Source organism: Elaeis guineensis, chromosome 16 (assembly GCF_000442705.2).
Source record: "Elaeis guineensis isolate ETL-2024a chromosome 16, EG11, whole genome shotgun sequence".
In the NCBI taxonomy this organism is placed as follows: domain Eukaryota; kingdom Viridiplantae; phylum Streptophyta; class Magnoliopsida; order Arecales; family Arecaceae; genus Elaeis; species Elaeis guineensis.
In genome coordinates this window covers 37,133,905-37,146,630 of record NC_026008.2, presented here as the reverse complement: position 1 = coordinate 37,146,630, position 12,726 = coordinate 37,133,905, and the positions used below count along the sequence as shown (strand labels likewise).

Genomic DNA, 12,726 nt, shown 5'->3' with positions numbered 1-12,726 from the left:
TTGGCCGCTTTAGTCAGGCAATTTTGCAGTTTAGGTTGCAGCGGAGTAATTTTGATCATTCAATCTTTTATCGATAGTCAAGTGGCAGTTATATTATGCTTGTTGTGTCCGTGAATGATATTGTAGTTACAGAAAGTGATGGTACTGGCATCAATGATCTCAAGTCTTTCCTCCAGATATAATTTCAGATAAAAAATCTAGATACTCTAAAGTATTTCTTGAGAATTGAGGTTGCTCGAAGTAAGAAGGGTATCTTCCTTTCACAAAGAAAGTATATCCCAGATTTACTTAGGGAGACAGGTATGTTGGGAGCTAAATCATGTGCAACTCCCATGATACGTAATGTGAAACTCATGGCAAATGATAGGGAAGTTCTCCAAGACCCAAAGAGATACAGAAAGTTGGTCGGTAAGCTTAATTATCTTACAGTCACTCGTCCTGACATTGCCTTTTCTATGAGTGTGGTCAGCCAGTTTATGTCTTTCCTCGAACTACTCATTGCCTTTTCTAAAAGGAGCACCAGGGCATGGTATCTTGTATAGGAATCATGGTCATTGTGAAGTAGAGGGCTTCTCCCGATGTTGATTGGACAGGTTCTACCATAGACCGAAGGTCTACTTCAGATTATTGTGTTTTTACTGGTGGTAATCTAATTTTCTGAAAAAGTAAGAAGCAAACTGTGGTAGCTCGGTCCACTGCAAAATTAGAGTATCGAGCTATGGCACAAACCACGTGTGAGTTGATATAGGTTCGTCATTTGCTTGAGCTTGGTTTCAAACGTACTATGCCTATGAGACTGGTGTGACTATCAGGCTGCAATACATATTGCTTCTAACCGTATGTTTCATGAAAAGACAAAGCATATTGAAGCTGATTGTCACTTTGTTCGTGAGAAGATCGAGCAAGGCCTTGTCTCTGCCAAATATGTGAGAACTAGAGAATAACTAGCAGACGTTTTATTAAGGCTCTAAACTGGAATAGGATTGACTACATTTGTAACAAGCTAGGCATGATTAACATCTATGCTCCAGCTTGAGGAAGAGTGTTAAAGATTAATTATGACATACATTATGGTGTATATTACCTATATAATTCTGTTTAAGAAATATATCAACAAGGAGATCAACATAATCCTGTTTAGAAAATATATCAATAAGAAGATCAATGGTTCATTGTATCTAGACAGTTTATTGTATCTAGACAGTTCATTGTATTTAGATCTTTATTGCTCTATATATAGAGCCTCTTATAACATAAAAGATAATACAATCATTTCTTTTACATGGCCTATCTCTCTCTTTCTTATCTCTTTCTATTGTTCTTTACAAGTCAAAAAAATGTATAGCCTCATACCAAAGCAAGTAAGGCATCTATGGTTTGACTATGATGTGTGATGGTTAGATGGGTCCCAACAGACAAAGCATCATCAATTTTCTAACATACTCAACATGAAGATATTTTTTTAACAAGTCAATTGATGCTTTGAATCAAATGCACGATGCCTATTACATCCTCAAATTAATGGACAAGGTTATAAACCACAGACGAGCAAAATATTGTGCAAGTGGTCACGAAGAATGGGCCATAGTATAGGACCACCGGAATATTCTGATGGAGAGATGGCCACATATTTTTTAGACCTTATATGTTGCACACTGCATTGATATGATGTTGATGGATATTGAAAAGATTTGTAAAGTGAAACAAGTCATTAAAACAACTCAGTCCATCACCAGATTTATTTACAACCAGATATGTGTGCTATCTTTGACAAGGAAATACCTAGGATGTGAGATATTGAGGCCAGCAATCACCAATTTTGCTATAAATTACATTACACTCGATAGCCTCATTAAGAAGAATGAAGGTCTGTGTCAAATGTTCACTAGTGCCAAGTGGCAAGAGAGTGTATATTCCTATGCTAGAACCAAAGAGAGTCACATTGAGAGTTTGGTCACAAGCCGGCAATTTTGGTAGCAAGCCAAGAGAATTATGAAGGCTACCATACCATTATATGGAGTATCGAGGGTCATAGACAGTGAGAGATACTTTCGGATGGACTTTTACTACCATATGATGATGGTTGCTAAGGCCCATATAATGTAGGACCGAAAGCATGCCCAGGAGTACATTGGCATCATTAAGCTAAGGTGAGATTATCAAAGAACTAGAGAGTTACATCTAATAGGTAATGTTCAATCATACACTTGTTCATTCATATACTTGTAAATGTTAAACTAAAGCAATTGCAGAATATATTGACAACCTACTACCTAAGCCTTAAGTTCCAGTTTAGGATCCCTATAATAAATATGGATGAGGAGCTTCCAATCATCATGCATGATGTCATTTATAAGGTGAAGCTTAATTCGAAAGTTGCTGCCCAGTATCTAGAAGATGTAAGTTAGCTTGAGTGGCATACAAAATCGTTACTTTACTAACTCATATAAATCATTGTCAATATCAAATGGACATCACATTTTGTTTCTTTTCCATAGACAAAAATGTATAGGGAGGGCTCCCACAGCTTCGATGCCAAGCCGGTTGTTGTAAGCAAAGGAAGCATAAATTCAATTATTTTGAGACATGGACCATAATTGCTTCTTATATTTTTATGATTAGTACTGTTTGATACATAACTTTCTTGAATGCATTGATAGCCAAATGGTGGTTCCCATATGATGGGTCATCTAAGAATCTAGGCACCTAATGATCTAGATCCTCTTGCAAAAGAGCTCCTCCAGTGACTATGAGGGTAATTGATCTACATTCACCCTCATCCACAGTAAATAAAAAAACCATCTCATGTAGGAGTGCCTAAATTATCTTGTATATGTCCATTACAATATGCATCTCAAGTTGACATATGTTGAAGAGGAAGTGGAGCTCAACTACAATGATCAATTTAATAATAACTTGGGTATATGATAAAGAGGATCTGATGATCGATTGGCTTGAGGGCTAGTAGCAACAGCCAGAGCTAAATGAGTCAAGATCACCTCTCAGTCAACCAATTTCATAGCCAGAAAGGCTAGGATGGGTGCAAAAAATAGACAGACAACACATGCTATGCTCACATCCAACCGAGCATCCCCAAATATCTGAGGGACCCAACCATCATAGAGCTACATGTCCGAAGCACTCTCCCAGAGATTTGATCAAGAGATGCTGAGAAGAATTCACCACAATACCTAGCCAACTTAGGATGGAAAGCACAATCAACCCTTCCAACAAAGCCAGGCAGAAAGGGACAATAAGGAAAAGAAGGCAACTGCTCAAAGCTAGAAAGAATGGAAAAGTTGCAGATCTGTTACAAAGAGGCGAGGAGTCTATTCACTCAAATTCGGAGACTGGTGAGCCCTCGAATGATCAATTGCATAGCTTGTCCAATGATACCAGCAATGATGAGAGTTCAAGTGATGATGCATCTAGTGGCTAGGGAAGTAGCGATGGACATAGCGCGATAGTGTATGACTGACAACTCAAATGGATCTTCGATTCATAGATGAGTCCCAATTCACTCATGACACAGAGGATAGGTGAGAAACTATGTAGACATGTATTTAGTCCCACGTCGGCTATATGCTAGATAGATCTTAGGTATTTATAGACGACCAAAGAACCTAAATAATACCTTTTAACTAATCTTTTTGGATGAGATCCTGGGTTGTGACAAATGATATCAAAACAAAGTTTCAATCCTAGGACCTGTTGGTTGTCACCCCCCAAATCTAGAATATAACACAAGTACACAACTATACTACCATGGGGTACCACCAACAATAACATGGAGCCAATATTCATAACATAAATATATATATAGATATCCACCTCAAATAAAAAATAGAATAAAATGATCCAAATCCATCATGCATTAAATAAATAAGTACCTGTTCAAAGTGTCAAAATCCAAATTTAAATACTAAAATCTCTAAACTCAAGTTCATAAAGCCACCAACTATAAATTTATAGTCAATTATAAAACAAAAATTCTGCTACAAAATCATCAAGCTTGCTAGTGCGAACTCCAAGCCCAAACCATTCTTCATTCCTAGAGACCTTATTCTTCTAGAAAAAAGAAAAGAAAAATAAAGAGACGTATGAATTACACAATTTAGTGAGTAAAACTTATACTTTCTTATCGGATCAGGCATAAACTCTTCTATAAACAATGAATCATTTAAAGAAAATAATAAATATTACAAAATAAAGCATTTCATAGTACAATATGATAAAGCAAGTCACAAAAAAAATCATGGATACATAAATCATGAATACTTTAAAACATGGTTCCAAGTATATGTTATAAATAAAATTATAAATCATTCTTTACCATTTATGCTATGGTCACTTTATACCTGTGATAGAACATGCATTCGAAATCAATAAAGTATCATGTTTCGTATGCCAACTTTATACGAATTGGCAAGGATTCTGTTTGTATCAAACTAGTTTCAAATGTACATCTTCCCTAAGTTTAGGGGTTACAAATAGCTATCTGAGAGACTTAAACATATTTATGATTTTTAAAAGATAACCATAAATAGGTGAAAAAACACTAAATGACATGATAAAAATTTGTATTTCATAAATAAACTATGTTCATTAAAAATATTCATCGAACCACTATTCATAATAAAGCATGATTTTCATAATACATATACTGATCCTTTATTTTAAAAACTTCATGATATCATCAACGACAAACAATATGCATGAAAAATATGTGATAGTTTGAAAATAAATAACGAGTGTAAGATCTACTTACCTTTCCCACTTTGAACCTTTAAAATTCACTGGGTGAACCGGCTAAATCTATTTAAAACATTAAAAGCCAAATTAATTCCTATTCAATGACTTTAATCATATTAAAATAATAAAAAAAGGGGACAGTTGGCCGACTGACACCGTTCGGCAACTTCGAATAGGTCAAGTCTAAGTGACCCAATCAATGAATCATGAAGCATGGACTCGATCAAAGCCAAGATTGTTAGACATGGTTCATGAATAGCAAGTCACAGATAATAGGGCTGGATGATCGATCCGACAGGCTGCTCGAGCATCAGGATAGTGCAGGGCCTCTTTGTAAGGGTCAACTCAAGTCCATAGGACAAGAAGACTGGACCCTACACTAAGATCCATGGATCTTCTTAGAAAGAGAAAGAAGAAGAAAAGAGAGAAACAAGAGAGCGATGGGTCTTTTTTTTGTTTTATTTTTTTTTTCTTCTTTAGCAAAATAGGGGAAGAAGGGGGGTAGATTGTGGCTTAGATGGTGGTGGTCCGAACAAGTGGCAATAGGCGGCGATGGCAGGCAGTGGAGAGTGGCTGCCGCCAGCGGCCAATGCAAAAGAGGAAAAAGGGGCCAAGCATTGGGTTCTTTGATCCAATCAAATTCGGATTCCAATCTGCTTGCCGGTAGCTGGAGCTTTAACATCCGCTAGGGGCTGATGCAAATGAGGGGACGAAGGCCTTAGCAATGAATGCTGGCAACAAACATGTCAAAAAAGAAAAAAAAAAGGAGTAGAACAAGGGCAGAACAGGGGATATTAGCAGAGGGGTTTATTGGTCAATTTTCGGCCGATCAGTAAGGGGTCATATCACTGAGGAAGATGAAGAGACGGGGGGATCAGAGCTCTTATCTACTTTGGCGACATCAATGGCTTGATTTTCCAGCAGGCACAATGCTAAGAAATGGTGAGCTTTAAGGAAGAAAGAGGAAGATAGAGGGAGATCTATAGATGGTGGAGAGCCATGGAGGGGTGGGGAGGTGTATTTATAGAGGAGCTCTAGGGCTCCAAAGGCCCTAGGTCTCTGATGCCTAGCTGGAGTCATCAGGAAGAAGGAAGACTCCCATTGGGAGTTGTCACATGTAAGGCTCCCGATCGGACTCCTAGCCAATGTTTAGCAGAAGCCGGATGTGCCTCACACGTGATGAGCAGAAGATCCTATCAAGAGTCTTCCTCTCCCTGACAACTCCGACTAGGAGTTGGGGACCTGGGGCTGCCAAAGCCCTAAGGCTCCTCTACAACAACACGTCCCCACCCCTCCATGACTCTCCACCGCCTAAAGATCTCCCTCTTTCTTCCTCTTTTTCCCTTCAAGCTCACAATTCCCTAGCACTATGCCCGTCAGAAAATCGAGCTGCAAATGCAACTACAGTAGGTAAGACCTTGATTCCCCCTTCTCTTCACCTTCCCCAGGACATGACCCCTACCAGTCTCAAGAAATTGATCAAGAAACCCCTCTATCAATCTCCCCTACCCTCCCCCTATTCTTCTCTTTTCTTGCCTTTTCCAGCCATGTCCATTGTCGGCATTCATCACCGAGGCCTTCATTCCCTCTGCATTGACCCCTAGTGGATGCTAGAGCTCCAGCCACTGGCAAGCAAATTGGAGCCCAAATTTGATTGGATCAAAAAACCCCCCTGCTCAACCCCTTTTACATTGGTCACCCCCGTTGGCCACTTTCCACTGCCCACCACCACCCCTCGTTGGATCACCACCACGACCACCATCTAAGCCACAATCCACCCCTCCTCCTTTCCCTATTTTGCCAAAGAAGAAAAGCAAGAAAAATACAAAGAGAAGACCCATCCCTCTTTCTTTCTCTTATTTCTCTCTCTTCTCCTCTTTCTCTCTCTAAGAAGATCCATGTATCCTACTGCATAGTCCAATCTCTCTATTCTATGGAGCTAAGTTGACCCCCATAAAGAGATCCTGAATGCTTTGGTGCTCGAGCAACCTATTGAACTGATCAACTGACCATATTATCTCTGAAATCCACTATTTGTAAACCCTATTAAACAATCTTAGCTTTGATCAAGTCTGTACTTTATGATTCATTGATTGAGCCAGACTTGATCCATCCAATGCCACTGAATGCTGTCACTCGGCCAACCATCCCTTTTTCTTATTATGTTAATACTATTAAAGTCATCAAACATAAATTAATTTGGCTTTTAATGTTTTAAATAGGTTTAGCTAATTCACCTAGCGAATTTTGAAGGTTCAAAAGTGGAAGAGGTAAGCAGACCTTACACTCCTTATTTAGTTTCAAACTATCACATGTTTTCCATATATATAGATTATCATTGATGATATCATTTTCTTAAAATAAAGGATAGGTATAGTATTATGATAATCATGTTTTGTTATGAACAATAGTTCCATGAATGTTTTTAATGAAAATAGCTTGTTTATAAAATACAAATTTTTATGATGTCATTTAGTGTTTTTCTATCTACTTATGTGTATATTTTAAGAAAAAGCATAAATATTTTTAAGTCTCTTAAATAGCAATATATGACCCCTAAAATTGGAGAAGATCGACACCAAAACGAGTTCCATATGAACACAGTATAAAGTTGGCATGCGAAACATGATACTTTGTCGATTACAAACAAAGACCCTATCACAAGTAACAAAGTAACCTTAGCATGAACACTTATGAGCAATATTTTGAACTATGATGTAACTAAATGACAAGAAATGATTTATAATTTTATTTGCAACATATATTTGGAACCATGTTTACGAAATATTCATGATTTATGCATGCATAATTGGTTTTATGTCTTGCTTTATCAAATTGTTCTATGAAATGCTTTATTTCATAATATTTATTTTTTTCTTTAGATGATGCATTGTTCATAGAAAAACTTATGCTTGATCCCATAAGAAGGTATAAGCTTTACTTACTGAGCTGTGTAGCTCACACTTCTCTCTATTTTTCTTTTTTTTTCCAAATGAATAGAATCTCTAGGAATGAAGAATAGTTTATGCTTAAAGTACCAGCTCGAAAATTTTATAGCAGAATTTTTATTCCGTAATTGACCATAAATTTATAGTTGGAGACTTTTTGAACCTAAGGTTATAGAATTTAGTATTTAAATTTAGATTTAGATGCTCTGAACAAACATTTATTTATTTGTTTAATGGATGATGGATTTGGATCATTTTGTTATATTTTTTTTTTGAGGTGGATTTGTATACAAATTATGAATGTTGGCTTCATGTTATCGTGAGTACCATCCCATGTAAGCATAGCCATATTATATCCTGAATTTGAGATGCGATATCTTATGATATCAGAGTAGACCCAACTTATGGCCTGCATAGACTGGAGAACACTACATCACGAGACCATTGGGGTTGACCATGGGCTGATCATGGTGCTTTGATTAGATTTGAATGGATTTGGATCTTTAACTTGATGAGGATGCCAGCGCTTAAGCGAGGGGAGTATGTGAGGATCCATGCAGGTATGTATTTAGTTCTATATCGGCTATGCACTAGATAAATCTTGAATACTTAGACAGGACCAAAGAACCCAATCATACCTTCCAACTAGTCTTTTTGGGTGAGGTCCTGGGTTATAGCAATAGAGACCACGATGCACAACCTAATATGGCTCGCAAGGATACCATTGCATATAGGAGACAAGTCTCTCGAGGTCGTTCAGGACATGACACTATTGCTGTAGTTGATCTCACATATGGAGTAGGGTTCCTGGGCATGTATAGATTGAATTGATACACTGGATCTTATTCCATACAACCAGGCCATGACCTGTATGGTATCATTCATTTAAGATGTCATATTCGAGTAGGTACTATTGTCCATAGCCTAATGCAGCTTATGAGTCTAATTTCATTGCAGCAAACTTCAGATGGCCAACCTAATATCAAACAAAAGATCAATACTAGGATGGCTATCTAGCGAACATGCATTATGAAGTAGTCTTTATAAAATCTTGGAGTGCTATCCCAGACATAGGTTATGATTGCAATCCCAATGTCTATGAGGAACATCGATGCTTCATAAAAGTTTAGACATCCATATGCATTTTATACGAAATTGACTCCATTTGTTGTGTTAGATGTATATTACTTTAGCCATTCCTCAATTCATTTTCTAATCCAAAAGATATCAAGACAATGTCAAAATTACATATTAAAGAACCAAAATCATTAAAATCATAGGTGGAAATAAAAAAATGAGGAAACAAAAAAAATAAAGAAAATAGCATACTGGTTAGATGACTGGTATGCCAGCTCATACTGTGTTGGTACAGCACTGAACCGGCACTGTACCATATAGATAGCTGATAGGTATGAATCACAGTACCAGTTCGGCAAGCCTTGTATGAAGGTCTTCATTGTGTTCTCTTCTCTCTTCTCAACCTCCAAAATCATGTATACCCTTTATGTCTACATTATATCTCTATCTTTCCACAATTATACCCCTGCTTCGTGAACATTTTTTACTTTGATCAAGTGAACCATGACATTAGTTGCATATCTGTTCTCCCTCAAGCCTCGACCTCAATCACATAAAATGTGTTGGCTATATGAACCTTTTATGTGATGATGACAAGTTTCTTCGAACAAAATCTTCTTCAAGCATGTTTTCAATTTTGATTTTCCTTTTCCAACCACACCTGTATTAATTCGGAGTCTTCCTCAAGTTACTACCTAGGTTTTTAATATCTTATCATATATCACATGAGTCCCATCGAGCACCCTAGGATATATGAAATTACTCTTTAACCACAGAATGTCCTCAAAAGTCAGATGCTTGGCCAACTATCATCTCATCACGATAAATGCATCTAAATACTTTGTCTCAATTATCTATAGTCAAGACCCACACAAGATTTTTGTTCTCTCTTGAAAAATTAACCAAATATTGATTAAAGAAATAGATGTTGTCAAGTGAATACTTGTAAGCCATAAGATTTCATAATAAATGTATATATTAAGTATAAGATATATTTTTAGGAAGTTTTATATCTCAAAACTATCATAAAATACAAGTATTGGGAAGTTTATCGAGTATAGTGAAGTTTCAACAAAAATGACAAGAGAGTGGAAAATAAAAGATTGTAAAAGAGGAAAACTAACACACAAATGGTAAGCACAATAGAATGCAAGACAAATTTTCTTTAATGGTGAATATTTGAGGTGATATCTTGTATATGCATGTCATATTGAGAAATTATAGGATATTGGTTTTCTTATTTACATTCATATGAAGTTCCATGGGTTTTCTAAAAAGATCTCAAAAAAGAGAACAAAGAAAAGTGTAGGTTAGATGTTAGTGAACCTAGCCCAATAGAATGCATTACTTCATAATGTCAGCATCCATAAGGAATGCTTTACCTATATAGTTTTGGCAATTGTTAGGTGATACACACTTAGAAAGTATTTATTTATATTTCATTTTGGATCCTTTGTGCTCTTGTTTTAGTAGTCGCATATATGTGTTTCCAATTTTAACATATTTTAGTAGACTCCTGCTAAGTGCTAACAAAATATATCAACATTCATAGTCATGAGTGCTCAGTCATCACTATTTCAAGCATGAGTCTTTCACATATTTTCAGCATTGTGTTAGGATGACAAGGAGATGCAACACAAGAGGATAAGCTATGCTTCATTAGAAGATGACCGCATATTATTTTATCCAGAAAAGGAATCCAGACAATTATGCGAGCTTATACTTCTTGTGTTATGATTCACTTCACTCTGATTTGTCAGTTGGTAAAAATATTCTACCTCACAAAATCAGAACACTCAATAAATGTTCTAAAAGATCCATAACAAGTGATCAATACATCAAAACAACGCATTCAGCAGCAAAATACATGAACTTAAAAATGCAAATTCGTCACTTATTTATCGATTATCAGCACACAATTAAGGGAAGGGAATGATCTTTAGGTTGACCTGTTAACAAAAGGCAGTTTGAGAAACTATCAAGATCCAGAAAAGATAAATTCATCTAGTCAATTGTACTATCAATGATGACAAAACAAGTGCATAAGTGGTAAAAGGACACTGGACCTTTGTGAAGAATTTTTGTGCATGACTCCTAATCTGCACAGCTGTCTTTGTTCCTATATGCTCTGTAAAACACAAGACAAAAGGGTGAAAAGCATGTCTCAGAAAACTTTATATATATTATATTTCTTATAAAGGGAATTTAACATGTCTAAATACTTGGTACAGAATATAAGGAATAGTCAATTTGGATAGTTCCCATTGAAAATATTATTAAAAAATCTAGGAGAAACTAAGACTGAACCTATGACCTTCAATACGCTGCCAAGCTCTCCCATACAATTTCAGAGCTTCAAGGAACCTGTTATGCTCCTCCTCTGTCCACCTCTCTCGCTGCTTTGTGATCGTGTAAGGCTTCCTAGTCTACATTCCCATTGACATACATATAACCAAAAAAATCCCTTTCAACATCAAGAAAAGCAATAACATACAGGGGGAAGAATCCATCATTAAATCCAACAATTAACTCACCTTCACAACCAAGTCTTTCCTCAAGGAATTTGCTTCCATTTCCAAACTCCAAATTTCGGCAGAGCAAGCACAAGAAAATAACCACAGATCACTTCGAGTTCAAATCATCCACAAACAGCAGCGATCCTCCCTCCATGTCTCCTACCACTCGCTCTATTTGCCGGAAATAGTACCTCATAACTCAACAGAATCTACTCCAAAACCAAGAAACCAGAAACAAATTCAAGCACTCATCCAACAAAAACAACCCAGTAATCCACAAACCACAACTATCAAATTCCTCACCAAACCGAATCAATCCAGTCGCCAGCGGCTAGAAACAGATCAAGAAACAAGAAATCAGCAGCCATAACCAGTAATTTCTCAAGAAAGACCAAGAACCCAGAAAACCAAACCCTAGGCAAGACCTCACCTCGGGCGACCGCCATGGGCGCATCAAAAACACCCGCACATTATCCTTTCTTCCTTCTCCCACTACCCCTCCCACATCTCCAACTAACCAACGATCGAATCTATGGGTGGGTAAACCAAACTCTCTTCAAGAAGTGGGTTGGAGATTGGGGAGGGCAGAGAGAGAGGGGGAGACTGAGGTCAGTGGCAATGGCATCTTGCGGAAGCTTCTCGGAGGGCAGAGGAGGAGAAGAGCGGAAGGGCTAAAGCCAGCGTCTGGGCATCGCTTTCTTTCTACCTCACATACACTGGGGGAAGGCCCGGAGAAATCTCAGCCACTATAATTTCTTGTGGATTTCCTGGACTCCGGGGAAAATAAAGAAATAGAATAAAATAGAGGACCGAGGCCGGGGCTTTATGAACTTGAGGCTGGAAGTAGGCGGAGGGGAAGGGAAGGGCCACGCCGCATGAGTTGATGCCAAGTGGCGGGATATTAGTGGCCGATTCAGAAGCCGGGGGCGCTTTTTCGCGAGACGAGGAAAAAGACGTGGCGTGCCCGGATCCACAGGAAAGGGAGCTCCATTTTATGCACTCCAATGTACAAGCATCCGCATAAATTTGTTATGCGGGAGAATGATCTCTTTCAATTCTTTCCACCTTAATTCACACGAAGGTTTATAGTAATAACCACTATCATATTATAATATATTTTGGCTTTTTACCATGCTACGTTGTATGCCCAAATTGGCCATGTTGAGATCATTTATCAAAGCTCGAACTTGACCCATAGTCAACTCATGGACCTGCAACCAACCATCTCATTTTACTTGACACAAGCTCATAAAACCTTGTGTTTTATATTGTATGAACAAGCAATATTTTCATAGTTTTGGATTAAATTACATAGTATAACAAAATAAACAAAATAAAAATATAAATTATTGATTCAATGGCTCACATCCATCCCACTAATCTACCATTCATATATATTATCTAATACACACATTTTTTTGACCTAAAGGAGT

The 12,726-nt window shown here is 37.3% G+C and overlaps 1 protein-coding gene across 3 annotated transcripts in view; it reads right to left on the bottom strand.

Annotated features, from left to right (window-relative positions):
• LOC105059546 (protein CCA1) overlaps nucleotides 1–12,064 on the bottom strand; it is a 64,268-nt gene extending 52,204 nt beyond the window's left edge. Inside the window, exons 1-5 of one of the 3 annotated variants that reach the window (XM_010942874.4) lie at nucleotides 11,724–12,064; nucleotides 11,597–11,624; nucleotides 11,312–11,502; nucleotides 11,092–11,203; nucleotides 10,844–10,905 (exon numbers count right to left, since the gene is read on the bottom strand). In XM_010942874.4, coding sequence (XP_010941176.2) covers nucleotides 10,844–10,905; nucleotides 11,092–11,203; nucleotides 11,312–11,350 — 213 coding nt within the window. In that variant the 5' untranslated portion in view covers nucleotides 11,351–11,502; nucleotides 11,597–11,624; nucleotides 11,724–12,064. Of the gene's footprint in view, nucleotides 1–10,843; nucleotides 10,906–11,084; nucleotides 11,204–11,311; nucleotides 11,503–11,596; nucleotides 11,625–11,723 lie in introns of all 3 variants that reach the window. The other 2 variants (XM_029260345.2, XM_029260346.2) reach the window with 2 other exon arrangements.
• Between the last annotated feature and the right edge of the window lie 662 nt (nucleotides 12,065–12,726).